At 50.6% G+C, this 25,710-nt stretch overlaps 9 protein-coding genes and 1 non-coding gene across 10 annotated transcripts; 5 read left to right on the forward strand and 5 right to left on the reverse strand.

The window, feature by feature from the left end:
- Positions 1 to 1,069: 1,069 nt before the first annotated feature.
- On the forward strand, positions 1,070 to 2,950 carry GLRG_00963 (amino acid permease; the record flags this gene model as incomplete). Its single annotated transcript, XM_008091648.1, has 3 exons — positions 1,070 to 1,470; positions 1,564 to 1,857; positions 1,921 to 2,950. 3 exons carry the CDS (start codon positions 1,070 to 1,072, stop codon positions 2,948 to 2,950), a joined length of 1,725 nt encoding a protein of 574 aa, XP_008089839.1.
- A 373-nt stretch (positions 2,951 to 3,323) lies between these two features.
- On the forward strand, positions 3,324 to 3,395 carry GLRG_13031. Its single transcript has one exon. It is a non-coding gene; the product is annotated as a tRNA-Met (tRNA).
- A 338-nt stretch (positions 3,396 to 3,733) lies between these two features.
- Positions 3,734 to 5,563, reverse strand: GLRG_00964 (amidase; the record flags this gene model as incomplete). Its single annotated transcript, XM_008091649.1, has 4 exons — positions 3,734 to 3,881; positions 3,962 to 4,830; positions 4,884 to 5,437; positions 5,494 to 5,563. The coding sequence occupies 4 exons, from the start codon at positions 5,561 to 5,563 to the stop codon at positions 3,734 to 3,736; spliced, it is 1,641 nt and encodes a 546-aa protein (XP_008089840.1).
- Positions 5,564 to 8,668: 3,105 nt separating this feature from the next.
- GLRG_00965 (uncharacterized protein) lies at positions 8,669 to 9,510 on the forward strand (the record flags this gene model as incomplete). Its single annotated transcript, XM_008091650.1, has 2 exons — positions 8,669 to 8,766; positions 8,823 to 9,510. The coding sequence occupies 2 exons, from the start codon at positions 8,669 to 8,671 to the stop codon at positions 9,508 to 9,510; spliced, it is 786 nt and encodes a 261-aa protein (XP_008089841.1).
- Positions 9,511 to 12,037: 2,527 nt separating this feature from the next.
- GLRG_00966 (uncharacterized protein) lies at positions 12,038 to 13,321 on the forward strand (the record flags this gene model as incomplete). The annotated part of the gene is made up of 2 exons (XM_008091651.1): positions 12,038 to 13,182; positions 13,246 to 13,321. 2 exons carry the CDS (start codon positions 12,038 to 12,040, stop codon positions 13,319 to 13,321), a joined length of 1,221 nt encoding a protein of 406 aa, XP_008089842.1.
- Positions 13,322 to 13,874: 553 nt separating this feature from the next.
- Positions 13,875 to 14,639, reverse strand: GLRG_00967 (uncharacterized protein; the record flags this gene model as incomplete). The annotated part of the gene is made up of 1 exon (XM_008091652.1): positions 13,875 to 14,639. One exon carries the CDS (start codon positions 14,637 to 14,639, stop codon positions 13,875 to 13,877), a length of 765 nt encoding a protein of 254 aa, XP_008089843.1.
- A 1,608-nt stretch (positions 14,640 to 16,247) lies between these two features.
- GLRG_00968 (major facilitator superfamily transporter) lies at positions 16,248 to 18,401 on the reverse strand (the record flags this gene model as incomplete). Its single annotated transcript, XM_008091653.1, has 5 exons — positions 16,248 to 16,849; positions 16,948 to 17,391; positions 17,447 to 17,515; positions 17,578 to 17,818; positions 17,871 to 18,401. The coding sequence occupies 5 exons, from the start codon at positions 18,399 to 18,401 to the stop codon at positions 16,248 to 16,250; spliced, it is 1,887 nt and encodes a 628-aa protein (XP_008089844.1).
- Positions 18,402 to 19,632: 1,231 nt separating this feature from the next.
- Positions 19,633 to 20,554, forward strand: GLRG_00969 (uncharacterized protein; the record flags this gene model as incomplete). Its single annotated transcript, XM_008091654.1, has 3 exons — positions 19,633 to 20,317; positions 20,377 to 20,453; positions 20,507 to 20,554. 3 exons carry the CDS (start codon positions 19,633 to 19,635, stop codon positions 20,552 to 20,554), a joined length of 810 nt encoding a protein of 269 aa, XP_008089845.1.
- Positions 20,555 to 20,855: 301 nt separating this feature from the next.
- GLRG_00970 (uncharacterized protein) lies at positions 20,856 to 21,833 on the reverse strand (the record flags this gene model as incomplete). Its single annotated transcript, XM_008091655.1, has 1 exon — positions 20,856 to 21,833. One exon carries the CDS (start codon positions 21,831 to 21,833, stop codon positions 20,856 to 20,858), a length of 978 nt encoding a protein of 325 aa, XP_008089846.1.
- Positions 21,834 to 22,746: 913 nt separating this feature from the next.
- On the reverse strand, positions 22,747 to 24,282 carry GLRG_00971 (major facilitator superfamily transporter; the record flags this gene model as incomplete). The annotated part of the gene is made up of 1 exon (XM_008091656.1): positions 22,747 to 24,282. One exon carries the CDS (start codon positions 24,280 to 24,282, stop codon positions 22,747 to 22,749), a length of 1,536 nt encoding a protein of 511 aa, XP_008089847.1.
- Positions 24,283 to 25,710: the final 1,428 nt, after the last annotated feature.

Below are 25,710 nucleotides of genomic sequence, written 5' to 3' on the forward strand. Positions count from 1 at the left end.
ACTCTAGCGTCTCATGATGATATCCGCCAAGGCTGAACCAGCGCTGCTGGATGCACAGCCTCCTCTCGTCGCAGTGTCCAATAACAAACACCGCGAGGCATCACAAACGGACAAACTACCGGTACACCACTTTGTTGCTTTTCCTCTTCTTGAGATACGGTCCCGCCGCGGGCGAACCCTTGCCACATTCTCCCCCATTCGTCCCATACTGGTCTCTCTGCCTTTCAACCCCGGCAGACACGCCATTCCATCCCTCCCCCCCTCCGATAGGTCACCCCAATCCCCTCACTCAACCTTAAGCAGTATGAGGTCTCCTCCTTCGGTCAGTGCTAACCCTGTCAACTGGCGCTAAAGTCCACGCCCGGTGCCCTTTCTCTATGTACTCCTCTCACTCTCCGCAATATTGCACGTTGGCGGCGCAGAAATGTTTGACGCGGTACGCATTGGTCTCCGCAGCCTCCATAGATTGGCCCGTTATGGACTCGCATGCCTGGGTGCTGAGTCGCCGACACAAGATACCAAGAGATTACGCGTGTAATTTCTACAGCCAACACACGTCGCTGTCTTCGTCCGTCGCTTTCCAGGCAAACCACAGGGATCACCCTCGCCCGGCCTAGTATAAGTGTCTTGGCGTATGCCACCTCTCTGAGGTCCCCAGTCTGCCTGCAGGGCTCCACCTAGTGCCTCATGCAAGCTACAAGCTAGGCCAGGTCCAGTCCACGAACCTGTAAGAGAGAGAGAGAGAGAGAGAGAGAGACATGGGGGTGGGATGTGTGAGCGACAGAGAGCAGACAGCTTGGGCTGACAGTTGATCTAACGGGCATGCAAGCCGTAATCACGTATGATAGCCCGTCGCTGCTCCGGTCTCACATGCGGCGCCGAAATTTCTTGATTAAGAACGTCTTGCCCCCCTCCTCTCCCTAGACGTGGATTCCTCTTCTTCCCTCTCATCCCTCTCGCTCCTAGAGCCATCTCTCCTGCGAAGCACGCGACTCCTCTACTGCTTCCCAACCCAGATCTCTTGCATACAGTGTACGACAACCCCCCTCCTCGTCACGCGCAAGTAGCCATGAGCGAAGGCCTCGTCAAGAGGACGTCCTCCTCGGAGGGCGCCCACGATGTCGAGAAGACGGGCTACCAGACCCAGACCTACGATGCCGACAATGTCCACATCCGCGGTATGGAGACCAGCGGGGAGACCTCGCTGCATCGCGGTCTTAAGGCTCGCCACATCACCATGATTGCCATTGGCGGCGCCATCGGTACCGGTCTCATCATCGGAACCGGCAAGGCCCTCGCCCAGGCCGGCCCCGGCTCCGTCTTCATCTCATACACTCTCATCGGTTTCATCGTCTTCCTCGTCATGGCTGGTCTCGGTGAGATGGCTGCCTGGCTTCCCATCTCCTCTGGATTCACCGGCTACGCCTCGAGATTCTGCGATCCCTCGCTCGGCTTTGCCCTCGGCTGGACGTAAGTACTCCCAATAATCCTCCCCTTCGGAAACACTGCCTGCTTGCCTGCCTTTCCTCCGCACATGCGCTGACCCGACCGTCTGCCTCACAGTTATTGGTTCAAGTACATCATCGTCACGCCCAACCAGCTTACAGCCGCCGCCCTCGTCATCCAGTTCTGGGTGCCGCGCGAGACCGTGAACCCGGGTGTCTTCATCGCCATCTTCCTGGTCGTCATCATCGCCATCAACTACTTCGGTATCAAGTTCTTTGGCGAATTCGAGTTCTGGCTTTCCAGCTTCAAGGTCGTCACCATTGTCGGAATCATCCTCTTCGCCCTCATTCTGGCCCTGGGCGGTGGCCCCGACCACGACCGCAAAGGCTTCCGCTACTGGCAGAACCCTGGGTATGTCTTCCAACTGCACCCGCATCACCAGATGGTTGTGCCAGCCCACTAACATTGTCTCAGTGCCTTCAAGGAGTACATCGACACCGGCGCAAGCGGTCGCTTCCTTGGTTTCTGGTCTTGCATGATCAACGCCACTTTCGCCTACCTGGGAACTGAGCTCGTCGGTGTAACCGTTGCCGAGGCCCAGAACCCCCGCAAGACCGTCCCCCGTGCCATCAAGCTGACCTTCTACCGCATCTTGTTCTTCTACTGCTTGAGTGTCCTCCTCGTCGGCATGCTCGTCCCTTACAACTCCCCGGATCTCGTCTTCGCCAACAAGGCCCAGGCCGGCGCCTCCGCTTCACCTTTCGTCGTCGCTGCCACGCTCGCTGGTGTCAAGGTCATCCCCCACATCATCAACGCCTGCATCTGCGTCTTCGTCTTCTCCGCATCCAACTCGGACTTGTACATCGCTAGTCGTACCCTCTACGGTCTGGCCTCTGACGGCTCTGCCCCCGCCATCTTCAAGCGCACCGACAAGCGTGGTGTTCCCATCTACGCCCTCGGCTTCTCCTCCCTCTTCTGCCTGCTGGCCTTCATGAACGTTTCCAACGACTCCAAGACCGTTTTCGGCTACTTCGTCAACCTCACCACCATTTTCGGTCTGCTGACCTGGATCTCGATCCTCGTCACCCACATCTGGTGGTGCAAGGCCCGCAAGGCCCAGAACATCCCCAACGAGATCCTCCCCTACGTCGCTCCCCTCGGCATCTGGGGATCCTACGGCGCCCTGGCCCTCTGCATCATCGTCGCGCTCACCAAGAACTTTGACGTCTTCACCGGCGGCGACTTCGGCAAGGAGAAGTACAAGACCTTCATCACTGGTTACCTCGGTATTCCTCTCTACCTCATCCTCATCTTCGGCCACAAGCTCTACTACAAGACTCGTGGCGTCAAGTCCCACGAGGCCGACTTCTACACCGGCAAGGACATCATCGACCGCGAGGAGGAGGAATTCCTGGCTCGCACGGCTGCCGAGAAGGAGGCTAGAGGTGGCAAGGACGGCAAGTTCGGATGGTTCTACAACACCTTCCTGTCCTGGCTGTTCTGAGCGGAAACAAGAATGTGTAATGCTAGAAGGGGGGAGGGGAACTGTTGTCGTTTCATGAGTATCATGTCCTGCGAATATACCACGGCGTGTTGGGTCCGCCTAGTCGTTAGATATCCCAATCTAAACCAAAGATATTGTCTATTATGCACACGTCGTCACCCATTCGAATAAGTTGATGTTTTTCAAGCCAGCAGTTCCTTAGGTGTGTGTGGTGGGCTAGGGTGGGCTTCGGAAAACCACGGCTTTGTCAAGGCGACTCGGAACTTGGCCGGGGGTGGGTGGGGGTTATTAACGAGTTACACGAGATGACTCACACACAGACTGTATGGGTCCAAATGAACAGAAGAATAGTATATCTCACCAAGCCATCTCAAGCACAATAGCTCAGGGGTAGAGCGCTGGGCTCATAACCCAGAGGTCCCTGGATCGAAGCCAGGTTGTGCTAGATATACTTTTCCTTTTTGCATTTCCGCTCTGCCATAAACTTTTTGGATTGGGCTTAGATCTCGGCACTGGGGTTGCTGCTCCGATTCCTTGATCACATAGACTTATCAGCGTTAGTCCAGGTATCTGAACTTGGCTGGAGTATGTGAAAAATCCCGCTTCATTTTCTGACAATTGTGGTCCCTTCAATAAAGGTTACTGAACCCTGTTCAAAACTAGGAGGAATTTGAAGTATGGAGTTTGAAAGTCTGTCGAACTCGAAGAACATGCAAATATATTGTCATGGCAACACCCAAGGCCGTCTTGTCATATCAGAAACCCAAAAACCTCAATATCATTTCAACGCCCAGCCACGTCCCCAATCTCAAAGTTGGGCGTGATGTATGGACGAACCCTTGACCTAGTAAGGGTCCTCTGCTCATACGCGTATGCCAACCCGATAAGTTTAGCCTCCTGGAACCTTGCACCAAGAAAGCTGATGCCGAATCTGCAGGTTGTCAGTCAAAGTCTTGTAAGAGTGTCATCTGAGATCTATGTCATGATGACCAGCATTGACGAATCACTTACGGCACATGGGGACCGGTGTTTACCAAGTTCCCCCTGCCGTTCTTGATCACAGTCGCATTCGCGGGGTAGAACCCTAACGGGACCGTCACAACAGGCGCCCCAACGATGGCGGCCCACGTGCTCGAGAAGCTGGTCGGCAAGATGACGGCGTCGAGGTCGTGCCTCTCCAGCGTTCCAAACAGTCCGCCTTCACCGCCAAGGAACTGGCTCTCTTGCCACGCGGCCCAGAAACGGGGGTCGGTGTTGTTGAAACCCTGCTCGTCCAGAGCCTGGTCCCACACGGCCGTGTTGCGATCCGGAAAAGCCTCGAGTCCAAAGGACTGGGTGAACTCACGGATGTCGGCCAGAGATGACAGGTTGTTTGGGTTGACGCTCAACTCGGCGAGATAAGATGCCAGGTTCGATATGAAGTCGGCGTTGAGGACGATGGTCTCCGAGTTGGAGGTCACGAGTTTGTCAGCGGCGGTAAAGTTTGCGTTATCGACGATGATGGCGCCGGCTGACCTGAAGACGTCGAGGGCCTCTTCGAAAGCGCGCGTCTCGATGCCGGTGGTGTTGTCGGAGAAGAGCTCAATTGCGTTGCGCGGGATGCCGATGCGTGCTCCGCAGAGGGCGTAGGTGTCGCAAGCCGCCGGGTAGTTGGGGATCTCCCCATTGTTCGGAATTGCCGAGGTGTAGTTATCCTTGGAGTCCGCTCCGGCGATTGCGTGTAGGATGTAAGCAGCGTCCTTGACGGTCCGGGCCATTGGCCCGATCGTATCTTGGTGCTCGCTAATGGGGATGACGAGGTGCCTCGAGGTGAGGCCCACGGTCGGTTTGATGCCGACTAGGTTGTTACGCTGAGCAGGAGAGACGATTGAGCCGTCAGTCTGACGAGTGTCAGCACGAAACAATCAGCAGTACTGCAAGCTTCGGCACAAACCTCGGTGCCCAACGTCGCAAGAGCAAGGCCCAGATCAGAGGCCACGCCACTGCCGCTAGAACTTCCACTCGGATCCTGTTGGGGATAGTAAGCGGCGTATACCTGGCCGCCATAGGCAGACCAGCCGTTGCTGGTGTTGTTGCTCCTGTAATTGGCCCACTGGCTGAGATTTGTCTTGCCAAGGATGATGGCACCAGCCTCGCGCAGCTTCTTCGCCATGAAGCTGTCCTGTGAAACTTTGGCACCAACGAGCGCCCAGGACCCTGCGGTGTTGTTCATCCTGTCGGCGGTCGCGATGTTGTTCTTGATGAGGATTGGGATTCCATGAAGCGGACCTTTGATGGACCCCTTGGCCCGCGAAGCGTCCAAATCCGCAGCGATGGAGAGCGCATCGGGGTTCACCTCTGTCACGACATTCAAGGTGCCGTTTACCTGGTTGATGCGGCCTAGATAGGTGTTGACCAAATCGACGCTGGTGAAGAGACCCTTCTCCAGGCCGTTGGCCAGGTCATCGATTGTCACGTCCAATAGGCTGGGAAATTGAACACCCTTGACTGGAAACAAAGTTAGCCGATGCACATATGACGAACTCAATACGATTTAAACGTACCGCTTAAGCAGGTCGCTATGTTGGCGACTGCTAGCCAGACGAGGGCCGCAGCGAGAAGCGAACGCTGCATTGTCATGGTGCAATCGAGTGCAAAAGGTGGAAATCGTCAAGAGCTCAATCGACTGGGGCACATCCAGGCACCCGGAAGATGCATCCAAATGGGCTCTGATCTAATATAGATATCGAGTTCCAAGCGAGTCCCTCTCCTCCTCCGTCTGCATGCCCAGATTGATGCAACGCTGCGTCGCTTGGAGGATTTCGCCGCCACGGCCCCGACCAACGGCAACGCTGATAAGAGACGTCCGGGATCATGAGCCTCTAGGGCGCGCTAGTATTCTGGCGGATGCACCCCAAAAGGGCAGCTCGGTGCGATCAACCCAGCAAAAGGAAAAAAGTCATGACGTACAAGGTTTCTTGCCTGCTTCTCTTGATAATGCAAGACAGTACAGGCAAACACGCACAGCATGCGGGTCTCAATCTTCTGGAACCCAATCGCTTACCGGTGGATGATGAGATCACAGGAATCCTTCGATGGCTTTCCAAGACCGTTGACAAGAACGTTTACCGGTAGGTACTCCCGCATCAGAAGCCGACAGATTGAAGGAAAAGGGGAGGGGCTTGAAAGCATCAAGAGAAACAAAGTGCGGGGAACAAATGCCGAAGGCGCCGGGGGCCGCGGGAGAAACCCGGCGGGTGGAGACCGGTACGTACCTGCACGGCCGGACAAGCCTCCGGCTTACCTCAGCATCCGAGGCCGGCTGATATCCGGCGTATCATCTTTTGTAGGGAGAGAAACCCGGAGAAATCCCGATGATTATATAAGGAGGTTTTGATCCTTTTGCACCGGCATCATCACTAAGGCTATATATACTATACTATACGTAGGCCAGTCGCTGCCCTCTATCCATATACTCGGGCTGATACACTGTTCTCATACATAGACTTTATCTGGTTCTTGGTCAGGCAGTTGCCCTTGATGAAGTTGTTTGTGACCTTATCTCGGCCAGGGCCTGGGTTGATTCAAGGCTGGAGAGCTGTAGTACCGAAGCTTCCAGCCCAATCCAGTTCCCAAGTATCCAAAATAATCACTGCAGCATACTTAACATCCTGCATCGTGAAATCCCATGTAGCTATTGTCCTTGCTTCACGTTTGCTCATCGGCCCACGAGACCCCGGCGGTGTTCTGGCGGCATCAGTCGTTCAAACCCATCTACCCACGTTTCAGCGGACACCTGCGACCTCGATAGAAATTGCAAGGTACCCCAATAAGACCTTGTTAGCAACAAATGTTTAGCCTCTGTTCAAACACAACTGCATGGCCCCTGTGACTAGCCCTTGAACTTTGTCACTAAACAATAGCAAGCCCAGCCCCTCACTTGTCCTCGCCTACGCAAGCAGCGGCAGAGTGTCCAGCAGTGGACGGTTTCCGGAGACGCCATAGGTTGCATTGTTGTACCTGCATATTTGCCACTGGACCATCCCGTCTTTTGATACGGTGCCCGCCGATTCAGTCTGTTCTTACTATCAGATGCAGCCACCAGTCGCACAGTCAGGCATCTCGGCAGGTCTTCCTCAACCTTGTATTTCGGCACATCCATACCGATGGGAGGCGCACGAAACGTGATCGTCGCTATAATTACCAGGTATGCGGTTCCCGGAGTCCAGCTGCTTGGTAGCTCCTCGCCGAACAACCGAACGGCAAACCTGATCCGCGACTTTATGCATTGGCCACTTCCGTACATATCTTCGTTGATCCCAGCGCGCGTCAGTAGCTGCTACCGTTCTAGCCATTCAATCTGACATCGTTCTCTTGCTTAAAATCACCAAAAGCGCCCAGTATTCTCATCTGACAGTGTTGCTGAACCACCACAGTTCGCTACGAGATCATCACAAGCAATGCCATCTGAAGCGGCCTTGGTCGTCCATTCCATAGCTGTCACCGGAATCGGGGTCGTGCGGCATAAAGAACTTCGGCCTTGGCAGGAATATATCAGGACTGAACGTGGACGCTGGCTCTGTCCGGCGTTGAAATTGATTGCTCGTGCAAAGTCGAGCCCCGGGCAAGCCCACCTACCATAACACGATTTGCTTGCTTCTATTGCGTCTCATGGGTACAGGGTAGAACTAGTTCCTCGGGATCCGATGGCGTATACACCCAAGACTTGTCAGCTACACCGAGAGGTTAAGTTTTTGTTCTTCTTCTCTGGCCGCACACAACCAACCATGGACCATGTAATGCTCCGACATGACTCTACGTAATAAAACACATTCGAAATGGGCCTAACGAAAACTTTGCAGACTGCCCTCAGCATTTGAGCATCACGAGAGAAGGGCAGAGTTTACGAAACCTCCGGGGCGGGGTCGAATTCGTGGGTTCGGCTACACAGACCGTGGCAACCATCCCCTTGCTTGGCAACATTGGAGTCGGGATCCCGTAAGGTAAGCTTATGATATGTATACCGCTTGCCGAGTGAGCGATGAAATTGCCTCGATATACATTATCGTGGGGCGCTGAAACATTGCCAGACCGGACGAATTCGGTTTCTTGCCTTATTCTGCGGAAGTTTCTTGATCCTCACACCATGGGAAGGGAGCTTTCTAGTCGGAACCTGCCTTTATCCCCACAGGTAACCTTGGGTAGATGACTTTACAAGGGATCGCCTCCATTCCTCAGGAAACTTAGGCAATCCCGTTGCAAGGTGGTGTCCCAAACCATGTGGATCCACCCTTTTCGTGGATGGCCCGTCCAAGTATGACCACTCCTAGACGCGAAGTCTAGCATCTATCGTCGAACAACTATGGATGCTGGTTTCAGCCTCTCGCGAGTCGGTCTTTTCACGAATGTTAACCGTAGCTCGTCACCAAGGGACCAACAAGCACTCGTCAATTGGTGCCGTGGACGAAGCCCTCAAGGTTTGAGTGAGGATATGACATCCCTGGCTGGGACAATAAGCTGAGGTCGTTCAGAAGAAGTATTAAAGGAAGATCCGTCGCCAACTTGAAAAATGGAAGACCAGGCTGGCCCCTCAGTTTCCACACTGATCCTTACGACATATAAACATCGATTAGCATTTCTCTTCTACCACGCACCAATCGAAACTTGGTTGTATTTTCTTCCTCTCTTTCCACGTTCTATTCACTTTCTGTTATTGAAACGACTTCACCACTTGCTACGATGAGGTTCTCAACGTCAGTTCTCGTCCTTGCCTCGGCCCTCCTAGTCGGCATCAATGGTGCTCCGGCAGGGTCCGACGTGTCGCCTAGAGAACCCAGGTAGGTTCTCTCCGCCCTAGAGATAGTCGTGGTGACAAACGATTGACAGGTAACAGTGGACTTGATCCAAGGGCAGACACACCAAGCATTGATCCTCCAGTAGCTGTAGCCGCTGTTGAACAGCCAGACGCCGCACTAGTCGCCCCAGAGGTTAAGCCCAGACAGCTCGCCAAGCTTGTTGGCAAGCTTCTAGGGGGTGCCGCCGGTGGCAAGAAAAATAAGGCGAAAGCCAACGCGGCCAACGCGGCTAACCGTCCGGCAAAGGCGGCCAATCCCGCCAACAATCAGGCAAAGGCCGCCAACCCCGCCAACCGCCCGGCCAACGCGGCCAACGCTGCCGGCGGTGCTGGTGCTACTACTCCGAAGACGCCCGCCGCTGCCCCCAACGTCGCCGCCCGCAATGCTGGCGCTCCCAATTCGCAACAGCAACCGAAGAAGGGCAACTCTGCTGCCGGAGCCGCTGCTGCGGCTGCCGGTGATGCTGCCGGTGATGCCGCCAAAGGTAACCTTGACCCTGCAAAGCCCGCCCTCGTCCCAGCCAGAATCGACCCGCCCAAGGCCAAAGACCCTAATACCCCAGCTCCTGCACCAGCAGGAGCTCTCGTGGCTGGTGCTGCTGTGGGAGTCCAAGGCGGCAAGCCGGCCGCGGCACCCCAAGGTCCCGCTACGGAGCCGCAAGCACCGAATCCCGCTGGAGCCGGTGGTGCCTTGCCCCTTGCTGTTCCCGCGAAGATCGTTAGTTGAGCTTTTGTGTTGACAATTGCTTTTTCAGCAGGGAACTAAGCCAGCCATCCACCAAGAGACAGCGGACTGTATACGAAAGCTGGGATCGACACATTATTTCTAACGGGCGCGTTTTGGGTCAGCCTGAAGTCCATAATTCCAAACTTTATTTCGGAGGTTGGGTGACGTCTGCGACGCGAAGAACCAGCCATGGAATGGGATGCATATCAATGGCTTTGGCCCAGGGCCGACAGGTTGACATGTAACTATGAATCACGGCTGTAAATGATTGAAGGTTCACAAGTCGGATTCCATACCGCCTATGCTTCATGGTAGCAGGATGACCCCCGTCAGAGCACATCCGTTCTCCGACGAGCCTCATTTCTGCACAAAGTCTAAATGACTAACAAATGTCGCCATGTGATTGGGTAATTTCAACTCCTGGAGCTTGCCTCCAGGGGTATAGAGTTCGAATTTGACGCAGGCAGATTTCTAGAATCAGTAAAAGTTGCGTGAAGAGATGTCTACGGATATTAGGGATACATATTGAAGCCGGAGATAGTCAGTGGGTTAGTCTTTGGGAGTGTTTAGCAATGGTAGCCTCGCAGTACTAGCCACTGTTACAGTTCGTTGATGGAGCCATGATTGGTGATTGGATGGGCATTCCTCGCCAAAGATAATGTACATAGCAGGGCTGTGTATTCGATGCTCTTCTATCTATTCAGTTCTTTTATGCTGAAGTTGACCTAAGCCTGGTTAAACCTAATCGGTCTCGAGTAGTATTACACTTGGTGCCTCCTACGTATCTCTTGGATGAAAGCAGCAAAAACTAGTCAGCCTCCCAGTGAAGGAACATTTGCAGATCATGAAGCATATCATTTTGTAAACTTATTGATATGACATAAATAGAGTTCTAGATATATCAGGTCAACAATAGCAAGGTGTAATGGAGATGCCACAATGCCAGCAATTAGCTGAAAACTTCACAAGCGACAGGTAGATAATTGGGTTGGATAGCTGGATTGCATCCAAATATCATATGCAATACATTAATCCATATTTAATTACACTTTGTTGACGTGGGAGTGAAAAGAATGGCCCAGCAGCTTGTGGAATGGTTACTATTGCTGACCCTTAACGCGTCAGACTCGAGATGCGTTCCATACCCATCCATGATCTTTGTTCATCTTCAATAGCAAGAATACTAGATTACACACGCAACTGGAAGATTGAAATGTATCTGGTTCATATTCTTTGTTGAAACTACAAGACTTGTTTCTTGAAAGGCTAGATAGTCTCGGTAAAGTGGTCGCAAAGAGAAAGTCAGATGGCCCAGGATTTCAAGCCATATAAGGCGGATTGCCTATTGAATGGACATGGACTTTAGGGTTTCAGGCTTGGCAAAGTCTAGTTTATGATCAAGCTTGCTCAAAAGCTGAGTCTTTCTCACAAGGGGGATGCAAATTGGCGTGTGAATGCTTTACAATCAATGTCCCTTGTACTTGCATCCTTGGAACATGCGACCCAAAATGACCTAATGGAAATTATGCTGTTAGTAAGGTCCCTTTCTATGATTTTGGGACTGAATAAACAAGGCAATCCTCACCCGGCTTTGGTTGTGATAGAGATTTGTGCCTGGCGAGTTTGGTATCCAGCCCTTGATTGGTTTTACTGGCAGTTATCGGTTATTTGAGGTCTTTTTCATCCTTTGAATACCGGACAAAAAAAGCAGAAGAAAACCAAAAAGATGCAAAGAGAAGGGAAGAAGAATCCACAACAACAGTGCACTGACAAGGCAACAAAAAGTCCATTGCCTGGGAGCACAGATTGGGGTTTACCAGCGTCTCTTGTGAAACCATTATGAGTTGTGGAACCCGTCATACACCAGAGTCTGGAACGTGCAATTCTTTGACCCAAATCCCAATCATTTCACAGAAGAGGTCAGGTTAGCAATCCTTGGGACTGATGGTGTGTTAGGAGACACCCCCTAACTGGATCTGTATGTACATATTTTGCTTAAACTGACTTCTGCTCAAGAATCGGATTAGACTTGGACTTTTGCGCTGGTTCTTCTGAGATAACTTCACTGGAGTCAGAAGTAAAGTCCGAGGCAATTGTTATCAGTCTATATCCTGGGAGATATTTGCTTCCCTTCAAAGCTGCCAAGCTCCTTGAGGGAGTATCCATGGACTATTCCCTTACTTCTTTGGTGATATTCTTATTTTTGATGCCTTCGAAAGAAACCTATCCCTTTCCTAGTCCCTTACTTGCTAAATGAAGTCTGCTGGCAGTAAGCTCCTTTGTCCAAGACGCTCAAGCACTCCGAGAAGGCTTCTTCTAGGACCGCATGATGAATCTATAAAAGTCGCTTTTCACTGGACAGCTGTCTGGACTTACATCAAATTGTTCAGTTGTTCGGTAGATAAGTCTCACTTCATTTCTACTCCCTTGGGGCATTTCGGACTACAAGTCCTTGTCCTGGATTGAGAACAATAGGGGCGATATTTGACATCAATATTGTTTTGTTTCCGAAAAAGAGGCCATCACAATGGTTGCAGGACGCTTGCTCCTAGGCATTCTCGTTGGTGTCAACGACTATATCTTCAACGTCCAGTGGTCACATGACCGAGGCATTCCCTCACAGCACGTGGACTACACCCTCGTCACTCTGATGCTTGGAGACGAAAGAGGTGCAGGCGGCCATGAGCCAATAATTGAGCTTTTGGACGACCGCGGATTTAGGTTGGGAACTCGAACTTCAGGAGATCACAACACAATTTCGAAGATCAACAACCTCGACGATCATATAATCAAGATCCAGCACGACATACACGACGACCCAATGGAATCGCCAAAATATGTGACCTTGTACCAATGGAGCCAGGACGCTATATGTATCTCAGCTATACAGGTTTCAAACGGAAAGATGTCCGCTGTCCTCTTTGGCGACGTAGCTGCTCGATGCGGCCAGAGTTGGTTCTTGAGTCGGCGACGACTGGATACCAAACTACCACATCCGAAGTGCGTCTGGATTGATGCAGACCACACAGACAATTTCAACGCGCGGTCTATGAGCTTTCATCTCCCCGACTTCATTGGAACTCCCGACAAGGTGGAGATGTACAGAGAGGACAAAGATTACATGTGCAAAAGCACACCACGTCTGGCGTTCTGGAAATACCTATGGGAAGGCAGCGAGATACCCATTTTTAAGCCTCCTTTGCAATACATCCCCGACAAAATCACTGGTTTGGAAGGCAGAGACAAGGATCCAAAACAAGCCACCGACAAGGTCAAGTGGGACATGGATGCCGATTTTGATCCCGATCCCATTATGAGACGATCATCAACGGCCACCCAACTGGAAGGTAAGAGAAAGAAGCTTGCAAATAGGTCAGGCACAAATGTGGATACTGGGCACCTCATCATTACCAGAGCAGAGGGACATGAGGCTTCACTGGTCTGCAACAGTACTTCATCGTATGGTTACGATGTCGTCTCACTGCGAGAGAAAGCCTACTGCGATATGACTGTCAAGCGACTATACAACCTTTGCGACAGCATCTACAAAACCAATTGTTTTGATGTGGAGAGGAAGGTTATTGTTGGCCACGGCGGGATCAATGCTCGGGGACAGGTCTCTACCATCGGCGTCCCAATCAAGCGCTACGAGTCAGCAGACCATTGGGAAGAGTGAGTAATTTAGTTATAGAAGTGTCCTTCAAGTGGTCTCTTAGAGCTAGATTCAAAAGATAGTCAATGCCCTTCGCTGGAGCAGGCCAGGGGCTCCACAGATGTTTCTACTACAGACCTGTACCTCTCCAAGGACTAGCAGTTTGGTTGTGATTTCTACTGGAAAGTAACTCTGGATTCTGCTTTATGTATAGTAATCTCAAAGATAACTATTGAAGGCATTGTCAATCTGAATACAGACATTTGACAGTGGATCTACTAGTTACAATGGCTTCTAACCTTATCAATGTACGCTTACTGCCATTTTGTATCTCAGTTTTTATGTATCCGTGCTGTTGAAAAGAAGCCGGTCTGGTAGCTCTATCTGGTCTTCTGTTATCAAAAAGAAAACTTGAAAAGGCAGAGATCAAACTAGCTGCTGCACTATCAATATGTCATTATGTGAAGCATCATGCTGAGACTAAGTAAATACTGTACTTACGAAAGAAAGTAAAGAGCTTTGTGCAAAGCAATTGAGGACTTCTTTCCTAATTGTTGTCTAAGGATCTATGTTTAAGACGTTCTTTGTAAGCGCTACTTTTTATTTCAAAAACCAATGCTGGTAGTTCTGTGTTAAGACTTTGCTTGCTTCTGACTTTATGCCAAGCTAGTATTAAGGTTGCACGTAGACCGCAACTCCCTATCTGTTTCTCTTAAACCATGAAGTTGTCAATGGATTCATCGTCAGAGTTGTCTTGTCCGCTCGAGTGACATTCACTCTCTGACCCATCATCATGGCCGAAAATCAATTGCGGCAGGTCCTCGCCTCGGTTTCGACTTGCAGCAACGCAGAAGTCATAGGTCCTGGTAAAGCTTCTCGAGAAATCGAAGTCAGAATCATCATCAAGGATGTCCAAGTCGTAAAGACTAATGGGTTTCTGCGGGTACCCCAAGCTGTCCTCACTTGTGTAGATAACAATGCACTTTCTGTTTGCCATGCCGACGGCTTGTGATGGGCAAGTCTTCACCACTTTCGCGAAGTTGAGTCCTGGATACTCAGGAGTGTCAGGACTGTAGAGCAAAACTGTGCTAAGCAGTACGGTTCTTGTGATCAAGAAAACCACAAAAGGGAACCGGCTGAGAAACTCTGCCATGTCATTGTCAAGGTCGGGGACAGACCAGCCTCTTTGCTTATACTTTTTGTAGCACTTGCCAAAGCCCGTCAGGATAATCTTGTCCTCTGAGCATTGCCTCAAGTATATACCAACTCTCTGAATTCCTAGTCGGGCAATAGATCGATTGATGGCTTCCATGGAAGAATTTCCAGGGTTTGGAGAAATACGGAAGCGTCCTGGGCAAGAGCATGCCAGATCAGCCGCATTATCGCACTTAACCACCCACTGGGTACCAGGAGCCTCTTCAGGTAGCGAAAAGCGAATGTGAACACGAAGTCCTCGAAGGTTCATGTCTTGTGTCATGATGATTCTGCGTGTTTAGTATGTTGAGACTCTATGTCAAGCAAGTAGGGTGTTGGATTCTGACTTCAGTGCTGATGTTGATAAGTATGGGAGACGCTACTGTTGATGCTTTGATTTTGAGAAATAGAAGTGCCTTCAATGTGAAATTGTAGTGGCTTGTATATCTATTGAGATAGGTGAAGTGAATCAAAGACCAAACACACCGGTATTCCATTGATGTGGATGCTTGTCATGAATCACAGAGAAACATCATAGAATTATGTTCAATTACAGGGTACAGAAGGGTTGAATTATTTACAAAGCTTGATGAGTTCCTCAAAGTAATCAAAGCAAATAGAGATATGTTATTCATAGATCTACAATGTCTCTTGTATATATTTACCGCCCATATATTTGATCTACAGTGATGAATTTGGGAAGGGGGTTATCTTCTAAGGTCTTTGATGATGATCAATATCCTAATGGCTCGATGCATAACTCTGAAGCCAGACTAAGCCTATTTCAAGGTCAAATTCTACTCTAACGGCTTGCCAAACCGGGCTTAGAGATCAATGACTGAGGTTCAGCCCATCAACTAATGAATCTGCTTGTCCTGTGTGGCTTTATGACAGCTTGAACATGAAAACTCATTGATTACCTACGTAATAGTTCTTAAACATTAGCTGATTGTGTGTTGATCAAAGAGAAAAGACTCCTTCGACCATTAATAGCAGAACCCTCGGCATGCAATGTCACTCTAGGTATGTAGATAACCTGGTAGGATAAGGAATGTGAGTTTCCCCTTATTGACAGACAATAGGCGGCTAGAAAGGAGAAGGCATAAAATTCAGATGCAAGTTAAGTCCATGATATATGTACATTAGAGAGTATGCTTATAAATACATCGCGGGCTAACATGAAGACGCCATGCCAAGTCTTAATTCTGCAACTGTGATAAAGACCCATATAGTGAATTAGCCTATAATCGGCCACAGTAGCTCAGCAGCGGTCTACGGATGTAGTCATTGTTGGCATCTTTACTTTTTGCTAATGGGCTAATGACTTAGCAGTCAGCCGATATGATTACCGGGTGATTTGTGACATGTCGGACAGCAAAGTATGGCAACCATCCAGACTACCCATCGTGACTCGTGTATCCATGCCTTGGGAAGTTCTAACCAGGATGCCGCTGCTTAGATAAGGGGTCTCAGCTCAAAGACTAGACGACTTGTAACATGAAAGATCGCTTTGGGAGAACTCTAATATTCCTGCCTACCCCCAGAAGCCAGAAGTGTGAGGCAGACACAAGTTGGGGGGTTTCTCGTGAATTTCATAGGTCTTGATCGAAGGACCTACTGCAGGTCAAAGATCTACTACGTCAATCCTACTCATCTACAAATTTGATAACAAGAACGAAAGATGAAGGAGCACCCCATGCAAACTGATTCGGGGAACCGTCAAATGGTCTTGTATCAGTAGGCATTGATTTACTGAGGCGAAACTCCCACTTTTATGCTAGTGCAACCTTGTAATTACGTTAAGCAAATACGCTTTGCGCGCGACCATTGACGCCTTGCTCGAGAATTCTAACCCAATCGCCAGTCATTTCTTGGGTAGCTGATTGAATGTTTAAGCTTTCTGCCGATCTTGGCCAATCGCATTCATCTTGGGTCTCCTCATTTCCCTCTGTGCTCGCCACAAGGGCCCCCAGAATTGGTTGACCACCTGGATTGGGGAGACAGCAATAACAGCCATTCCCAGGGACAGAAAGGCTGTTCCAGGACCAACAGCGTTAAGCATTTGCTCCGTGAAGGCCACGCCGAGGGCGGCGAGACCACAGCGGACCAAATTGTTGACCGCTGTCGCGCTCGCTCCTTGTCCGGGGCAGAGATCTGATATGATGGTCTGGTTAAGAGCAAACATGGCATTTGCCGAAGCTGCAATGAGAAACTGCATCGTGAGTGGCAGTGCAATCCAACCGGGTAGAGCAGTCATTCTGGGATATGACAACGAGTACCCATACCCGGCGAGGGAAGCGACAAACAGAAACACCATCCACGGTAGACGCTGCAAGCGCGCTTGCTCCAAGGGGAAGTCCGGCGGGATGTCCATTGGTGAGAGTTCCTCGTCGTAAGGAATGTTGTGCGTTTCCTTATACCTGGTCTCTACGGACTTATAGTCTCTAGTCAAGGTTTTCGCGGCAACAACTGAGCCGGCAATGGTTCCGAATCCTGACCACATTACGTTAGCCACCATCAAGCAAACCCAAACCCTCGGTGAATGATAGACGCTTGTCCCCAGAGCCTTGGAATAGGGACTCATCTCCTACCATTCGGAATAAACGCTACTCCCAGCAAAAGTTCGTTCAAGCCGAAGTTTGCTTTGAATAATGGTGTCGTGCTTGTCGTCACCATGTTCCATATGGCGTAGATGACTCCACCCCACACGAGGTTGATGACTAAATCTTTTTCTTTGAAGAGTCTGAATGGTCTCAAAAAGGTGTAGACGGTGATCTTTTGAAGAACCAGCGGACCGTCTGGATCTTGAATGTACTTCGGTTCCTTTATGTAATAGTAAAGGGGTTTGTGAACGCCAGTCAAACGCAGCGACCCGTTACCGGCAATCGATCGCAACGTCTCTGGCAGAAACAACACAATGGTGGTGAGTATGAGCGACGACACGATCAGCAGGAATATGAAGACTGATCGGAAGCCAAAAGAATTGGCCAACGCGCCGCCCATGACTGGGCCGAATGCTGTGCTAAAATTCCGAACTGCGCAAGGTCAGTCATTCGTTTATACTGATACATAACCAGCGTCACAGCTTACTAGCTTGATAGAAGGAGATGAAGGCACCTCTCTCGGAGTGTGGGGCTATATCTTGCATAACGCCGTTACCTGCGGTCATCGTTCAGTTGCCCAATCAAAAAGGCGAAGAAACAGGTGGGATGGGGACATACCAATACTGACGGTTGACGAGCTTCCAGAAGCCTGAACACCCCTAAAAATGAGTAAGACCGCGAGGTTGGGAGAAAAGCTTAGCGCGACATTCCCAACAATGTAGACTGCAAAAGAGGCGATATATGTCGGCCGTCTGCCGAGTAAGTCTGACAGCGGACCCCATAATAACGGCGTTATAGCTTGCATAACCAAGTAAGATGTTATCGTGAGGGAGACTTGAGATGCGGATGCTTTCAGTTCCTTGGGGGGTTAGTTGGCTTTTGTGGCGTAACTTGGGGTAATATCGACATACCCTTGAGATAACATCCAAGGAGGGATTGTAAATGTTAGAGGATAAACCTGAAAAAAGCCCTGCCAATCCGATAATAACAATAATGGTCCATTTCTGCTTCTTCGAGTAAATTGAAAACGGCTCCTCGGTCTCGCTGTGTTGGTGGTACTGATTCTCAACTTCGGTCAAGTTGTCGAAAGGGTTTCGATCCTGTCCTCCGCGAGCCTCGTCATACTGACTGAACTGCGCATCCTCGTAAGACTTGTTGTGCAGCTCCCCATTCTCATCCTTTTGCCATGTGCGCTTGCGAATAGCCGGTGGCTTCAGTGGATAGTTGTTGCGGCCATGCGCTTGTCCGAGTCGGATGCTCGAGCCGGCCCGAGATAAACGAGTTGGGTAAGCCGTTTCGTCTCGATAGCGGTCTGGTACATCTTCAAAGTCGTGTGCGAGGAAATTATAGGCGGCAACCGAGGCAGTAGTCAGACTTCCCCAAATTCCTCTTTGCAAAGCAGGTCTAGGCGGCCTCTGCGATTGCAGCCGGTCGGTATTCATAGCTCTTTGACGCTTTCTTCTCTTCCCTCTGTTGTCGGCGAAAGAGAGTAGACATAACGGACATACAACTCAAGAACATACGTTATATCGTTCTCATTACTATATGCTTTCAGATGCATATAAGCTTGTCTCGGTGATTGCCACCAGCAAGTATGGGAGCCCAACTATGTCTTTTACTGTTATGACGTGGCGCAGTCGTCCAGTTGCCATCAACGTACCTGACGTCAGCTAATAGACTGCGAACATGGCTAGGAAGAGCCGGATCAGAGCAGGGTCATCATCTCGATTGGCCATCGCCGAGTTGATGGTGATGGAAACAAGCCAATCCTGGTAGGAATTGGCCCGTAGGCCCGGAATTGCCTGCTATACCACGCACGGGCGTAAATCCCCTCTCGAATGCACGGGCAATCTCAAAGAGGCTCAACAGAGTTACAGAAAACTGTTTCGCAAAACACAAAATCCATTGGGCATCCCATCTCTTCGGACATTTTGCCTCCCGGATGAAACAACGAGACAGATTCGTTGCCGCGGCGGGACTTCTTCCTGCAACGCGTCGACTGTGTGGCTCTCCGACCCCTCCAGAGCACGGCATACTCCCCTTTACCGCAAACCGGGGGAGGGAGGGGGTAAGCTTTGAGAACAGAAGAAACAAAAAGAAACCGGGGAAGAGAGCAACAAGAGGCATTTGAGGAGCGCACGTTCTTTCAAAGCCCATCCTGCGCCGCATTCTCTTTTCCTCCCTTCTTCGGTCGCCATGCCGTGGCACCTATTTGATTTACCCATTGACATGTTGCTCCCCCATTCAGAAACTCGACGCCTTTTTCCTTACTAGGAAACACACTCGTAAACCAGGTTGAAAGGGTCCGAGTGGCGGCATCCCGGCCCTGTGAGTTTGACGCGAGCCTGAAGTCAAATGAAAGCCAGTTCAACAAATCACAAGAGGAAGGACGAGCGAATGCTGAATAAAGAGTGCATGGGTTCCGCATCAATCGCATTCCCGGATTTCCCCTCGAGAAACCCAAGGATATTTTATCAGTTGACCATACTCGGACTAGTACGGCAAGGTCATCTGTGAGACGTTTGCAACTGAGCTACGAGATTTCGGCTCGCCCACCGACTGGAGGACCCTCAGACTACATCTTGAAGTCTTGAACAGCATCACTCTCGAGAGAAAGGGGGATAGATCACAGCGCCATCCCAAGTCGCAATAGCGCGAGAGGTTTTCAGCACAATGAACATGGGGGAAGACAACGCCTTCGACGGCGAGGAGAGGCATCAGGAGGAGCGTCGACAAATGAAGGATGCCGAAACTGCCAATGCTGAAGCCGTTGCCGCTGGAGCCAGGCTAGCTGCCGGTTCTGGTCCCAATGCATTGCCTCTGGACACGAATCAACTTCTATCGGTTTTGGGCCTTCTCGACGACCAACCGTTAGGAACACCGGTGGTAGTGGCAGCACCAGCTGCGTCAGGCACAAGCTTGAATAACAACGCAAACGTGCCGACAGTCACCTCCTTCGTGACGGTAACTCTGCCGGCTCAGACAATCATGGTCACGTTGTCAACAACAATTACAGTGACTGGGACACCCCCAGTACCGTCTACCATTCCTGTTCCGCCGCCGCCCCCTCCTCCTCCAGTGACAACATCATCACCACCACCACCTCCACCACCTCCACCGATGAGTACGGCTCCGCCGCCGCCGCCGGTAGTGCTACCGCCTCCTCCTCCACCTCCCCAATCTCCTGTGACCGGGATTACGACTCCCCTGATGGGATCCGGCCCGTTGACAATTCCACCCTTGATCTCAGCTACCTCTCACACGTCCTCGATATCAGCATCGGCAACAAGCAGTCCTAAAGGCGGCGCCGCTGGCACCCCTACTGCGGTCGTATTACTCGGTGTTTTCGGTGGTGTTGGTAAGCCAACCCTTGCATTCAAAAACTTGGTCATTCAGACAATTACTCACGCGATACAGCTGGTGTTTCACTGTTGGCAATGGGGGCATTTATCTACGGCCTCATGAGAAAGAGGAAAGTCAAGGGCGAGACTGAAGTAAGATCCTGACGAGAAAGCTATCGGGATGATCGCCGCTTACCGTGACACAGTCTGGTAGTGTCGAGAGCATGCAGATTGGACGGCCCATGCCGACCTAGATTCTTTAACAGGATCGGTTAGAGAACTTCGAATGCCAGATTGCTAATCAGAATACTAAAAAGTCTTCTTTGAGATGGCGTAGTATTAGTGTGTTGAGGGTAACAGCAACTGACACACTTGTGTATAAAATATTTGCAGGGGAAGACATATGGAATGGAGGGAGAGTGGACGCGACACCCCTCCATTTCATCGACGTGTCAGACGACAAGCGTCCAATATTTTGCTACAGAAATACATTACTGTCTATTGTCTAATAATTATACGACTTGCTAATATATCTGGCTCAATGACCCGAGTTTTTCATGTTGCCGGCTGTGCCAAACCATCCCAAACCTCCTTCAGCCAATCTGCTACCTTGCCAGCGACGACCTCACTGTTCTTCTCCGTTGTGCAGAAGGCGTGAGGGAGCCCGGTGTCGTCGATCTCCACTCGTGCCCATCCGTTCTCGATGTGCTTCTCTCGAGCTCTGATGAAATGATCCCTGAAGTGATCGCCCACCCAATGGTCCTTCTTCCCGAAGAAGAAGAAGAATCTTGGCGCAGCCCTCCCCCCAGCGCTATTGTCTTGCTCCTTAACCTCCCACAGTTCCTTATCCCACTTCTCTTCGGTTATAACCTTCATCTCATCTTTGCCCATGTGGATCGCCTGCCACACACCGTCCCGGCTTTTCAAGAACTTGGTTGTGACATCGGCTGCCTTGGGCCCAAAGCCGAGCACGGTGCCAACGAACCACCGGAGCGCCACTGCCGGCCACAGGTCAAGAAACCTTTGAGCTACAACATGCGCCGTCTTGTTGAGGAAGGGTGTCGTGCGGAGGACCTCGAGCTGCTTTCCACTCGGCGACTGGGCTATGTGCGTCACAGTGGGGAAGAGGAGCATGCCGGCTTGCAGCTTGAGATGAGGCGCACGCGAGGGGTCCCTCATATGGCGGTGGAATATCTCAAGAGCGATATAGCTACCCACCGAGTGACCCGCCAGAATGACAAAGTCATACGGCTCGCCCTTCTTGCCAGGTGCATTGCGCGACGAGTCTGTCCGTCTCAGCGATGCCAAATGACCATAGACAAGCTCAATCTGGCGTTCAACGTCATATGGCGGGTTGTCACTGCTGAAGGGCTCGTGACTATCATCGCGAAAGCCAAAGAGGTCGCGCCCGTGGACGTGGACGTGGCCATCAGCCCAATCTATGCGGGCCTTGAGCGCTTCGAAGAAGTCGGTGTAGTAATCCACGAGCCCTGGGTTGCCGGGAATGAAGAACAGGAGGCCGTGTCCGGGCATATCTGCGGGGGTTGCACGCTTTGGCAAGGCCTTCTTGCGACACTGCACGGCCTGCACGGATTGTATCGGCTATGTGACAGGTACCCGACGTCGTCTGAAGTCGAGGGGGCGTGGAAGACAACGGGAGGCGGACAGGAGATGTTTGAGTGACGGAGTATTACGGATACCCACCTAGCAAATCGACATCCTTTCATCCATTACTTTTAGCCTTGTCTGGACGCCCGGAGATAGTCTCGCATCTTCGGCGTTTAGACACTAGGTACGTACTCTCATTCATCACTTATCATTCTGCTAATACTGCTTGACAAATGCCAATGCAGCAAATGAACACTACTACGTAGTAATAGTGTCTATCGACTTGATCAAAGCCTCGGCAACCCTCCCCGAAGCCTTTGTTGTCTATCTGTCGGGGCATTTAGAGTTGAGTTCACGCTTACCAAGTCTTGAAACTTGTCTGGCCTGCGTGTTATTCCATTTGGTTCCGGCCCCTGCACCCGGAAACTCGACGCCTGATGCCATCGAACAAATAACTTTTTTGCAGGGAAAGGACGATATGAGCAGCATGCAGCTTATATGTGATGAATTTCGTAGCGAAATGTCAAAAATCCAAGCAATGAGATAAAGCCTGCTATTATACTGTATTGGAAGACCTCCTAGCCACTGAACGACAGGACAGGTGTTTAACAAAGTCTCAAAGCTACACCAACTCAGACCTTGAACCGGAAGTGGGGATGCATCCACCCAAGTCTGAATTCATGTTCCTCTGCCGAAAGGCCATTCCTTTGACTCTCTTCCAGCCTCCAGTCTCGTTCGCCTCGGGCCCGTTTTCGGTTTTCCCATTTCATGTATGCGGGTAAGCAGATGCCGACAAGCAAAACCCCCATCAAACATCCAAAATTGATAAAGTGACCCTTCAGATACCTACGATGTTGTGCCCGTCAGTGACTGCAAAGTGAATGGAAGTTGAAATAACTTGCCTTGGTGCCTCGGTCTTGATGTAAGTAAAGGATGCTAGGAATGTAGCTGAATTACCGATAGACAGGACAAATCCCAAGGCAATTGCTCTGACATAATGCGGCGAAGCGTTGATACTCATCCAGGTCAACGCCAAGGGGGGGATTGCGTTAACCGCCATGGCGACTAGGAACGTCCCAGCATATTGGATGTCAACGTCCATGAATAGGGGGGCTACCCCAATCTTCGCACCAACAATAAGCAGAGTGTACCCCAGGATTCCGGTGATACTGCAAACGTTCAGCGGCAGCGCAGTCTTTCCCGATCTTCGACTCCAGACACAAATAGCAATGGTGAAAACCAGGGCCGCAAGATTAGGTGGTGCCGTCATTAATGAAGCTTGAAGCCTCTCGTAACCCATCGCAGATATAATCGTTGGTAGGAATATGGAAAAGCTGTAGATAGCCTGTATAGAAAAGAACGAGGCAACAGCCACGGTCATTGTGATGACGTTGAATATTGCGCTTGCCACTGTTGCCCATGTGAGAGGGTCGTTGTTCGTCGGGGTTTCTCCGTGTCGCTGTACTCGCCCTTCTGTATCATGATCCATGGGCTGGGGTGTGCCCAGATGGTGCCACCGATCTTGTAACCGCATGCGCTGAATAGCAAGAGACCTCTCGGCCGAAGACAGGAATTTCGCGTCAGAAGGTGTATGTGGCAAAACAAACAAAAGGCTGATTCCCAGGATAACCGTCAAGGACCCCTCGATGAAAAATATCCAAGGCCAGCCGTTATGACCAGCGACCCTGACCTGGCCCAGCCCGGCAGCCAACAGGCCGCCCAGGAATCCAGCGAGAGCGGTGCTCGAGTAAAATAGACCAACACGCAGGATGAGCTCATCGGCGGTATAGAAGAAGCCAAGATAAATCAAGACTGCCCCCAGGAAAGAGCTCTCTGTCAAGCCCAAAAATACACGCGTGGCACAAAGGCCTGCGAAGTTCGTGATAAATCCGCTGAAAGTTGTGACAAGACCCCACGCTGTGATCAACGCCGGAAGCCATATCGCTCCTCCGACACGACGAACAGCTAGGTTGCCTGGGATGTTGAACAGGATATTTAGAATGAAGAACATCGCCATGGCCGTGTTGAACTGGGTCCCAGTTAGCTGCAGATCCTGTTCGAGTCCGTTGATGCGGGCAAGGGCAATATTGCTCTTGTCGAGAAAGAAGAGAAGATGGGCAAGGAATATTGCCGGGACCAGCCTGCGGTCGAATTTGCGGACAAGGGATGCCCGGAGATTTTCGGTGCTTTCGAAACCCCTGGCATCAGTGGACCCGGTGCTAACTTTGTCGGTTGCGTTTTCTGGCACATTACTGTGTCTATGGACCAGAGACTCGTTCGTCGTAGTATCTCCATTCTTGGCTTCGTCTGCGAACGACTTTTGCTCGCTCAGCTTGCCGTCTTCCCCACCGCTGCCATCGATGGAGTTTGGCATATCACTGATCTTATCTTGGGGTGGACGTCGGATAATCTTAAGAAACGTAAGTTGATCCAGTTCATTGGGAGATCAAAAGTGAGTCTGCGCGAGGAGAAATATGTAGACAAAACTGTGAAGGGGGTTAGAGCGATTGATAACCAAGAGCTTGACAACAGATGAAGAAGACGGTCTTAGGCCAAGTGACGCAACTAATCTCCAAGCCAAACAGTTGGAGGTTGGCACCGACGTTGTTATCTTTCTGGATCGGAAGATGACGGTTAACTGCATGTGGAGTTTTGAAGCAGAGACATCCAGTCCTGCGGGATTCGGCGGTAGAACATGACAAAATGTCGGTGATCTTCCATTGTCTCTAAATACATTCATTCCATCAGCCGTTACACCGCATTATTGGTACTAGTATCGAAAATTAAATGGCTCACTTGGCATTTCGGAAGAAAATGTCCAGACGCCAATCAACCGTTGCAACCACAATCATGGAGGTCATATGAACGAGACCACCTTGAAGGACAAGAAATGCCCCTGTCTGTTAGAAAGCGCCACAGCCTTTTAGATATGCTTCCTGAGTGTTTCTCGTATTTGATCCCTTTTCCACACTGTATTCTTTGGCCAATTGAAATACGAGTGCATACAGGCCCGAAAGGGTCGCAGCGTGTCATTGAATGTGAACCCGACTTGTAAAACGTGGTGGGAAACACAAACATTACACTGCCTCAGCTTGTGTGACTCGCCTGTCGATACCAAGATTTGAAGGTCCAGTTCATTCGTCTGCCCATAGTCATGACTAATCTTGGCTTTCTTCAAGAATCTTGGCACAGCATGGGAAGTCAACATTCAGTACTAAACTCGAGTTTGTTGGCTTCGGTTTCCATGCTTAATAAAGCTGAAGTAAGAATATGCGGGATATTACTCGTATGCTGACCGAAGCCTACCATATTCATCCAGTGGTTCAGGTAGCCATGGTGGCTTCGAAATATTCGCGTAATCCTCCAGCCAATACCTTGAAGTGAAGTCTCGAACGTGACGCAGCACTCGGTTGACTCACTATTCCGGATCTACGGCACTCCTTCCAATGCATGGAAGACATCACTGATAACGTCTATCCTTTGCATGCGCTTCTTTCAACTTCCAAAACCCGAGACAATTCTCGCTACGACTGCCAAGTTCGTTACGCACTACTGATTATATTGATCACTGGTAGCCCGGGTGTAATGCCTAATCACCGCGTTTGAAACACCGAGTGGGCCATTTATGCCAAGTCTGTTGTTGCCAATAAATAATGTCGATGATGCCTCGAGGTGCTGGATAAACACAGAGAACAGAGTACATTCAACAATATTGGGTTATGGGTTAGTCTGCGCTTCCAACCGAGAAAACTTGCAAATTGGTTACCTGCGTTACCAAAAGCAGAATTCCAGTTCTTTATCA

The sequence above is a fragment of the Colletotrichum graminicola genome, assembly GCF_000149035.1.
Source record: "Colletotrichum graminicola M1.001 genomic scaffold supercont1.3, whole genome shotgun sequence".
NCBI classification, from domain to species: Eukaryota; Fungi; Ascomycota; class Sordariomycetes; order Glomerellales; family Glomerellaceae; genus Colletotrichum; species Colletotrichum graminicola.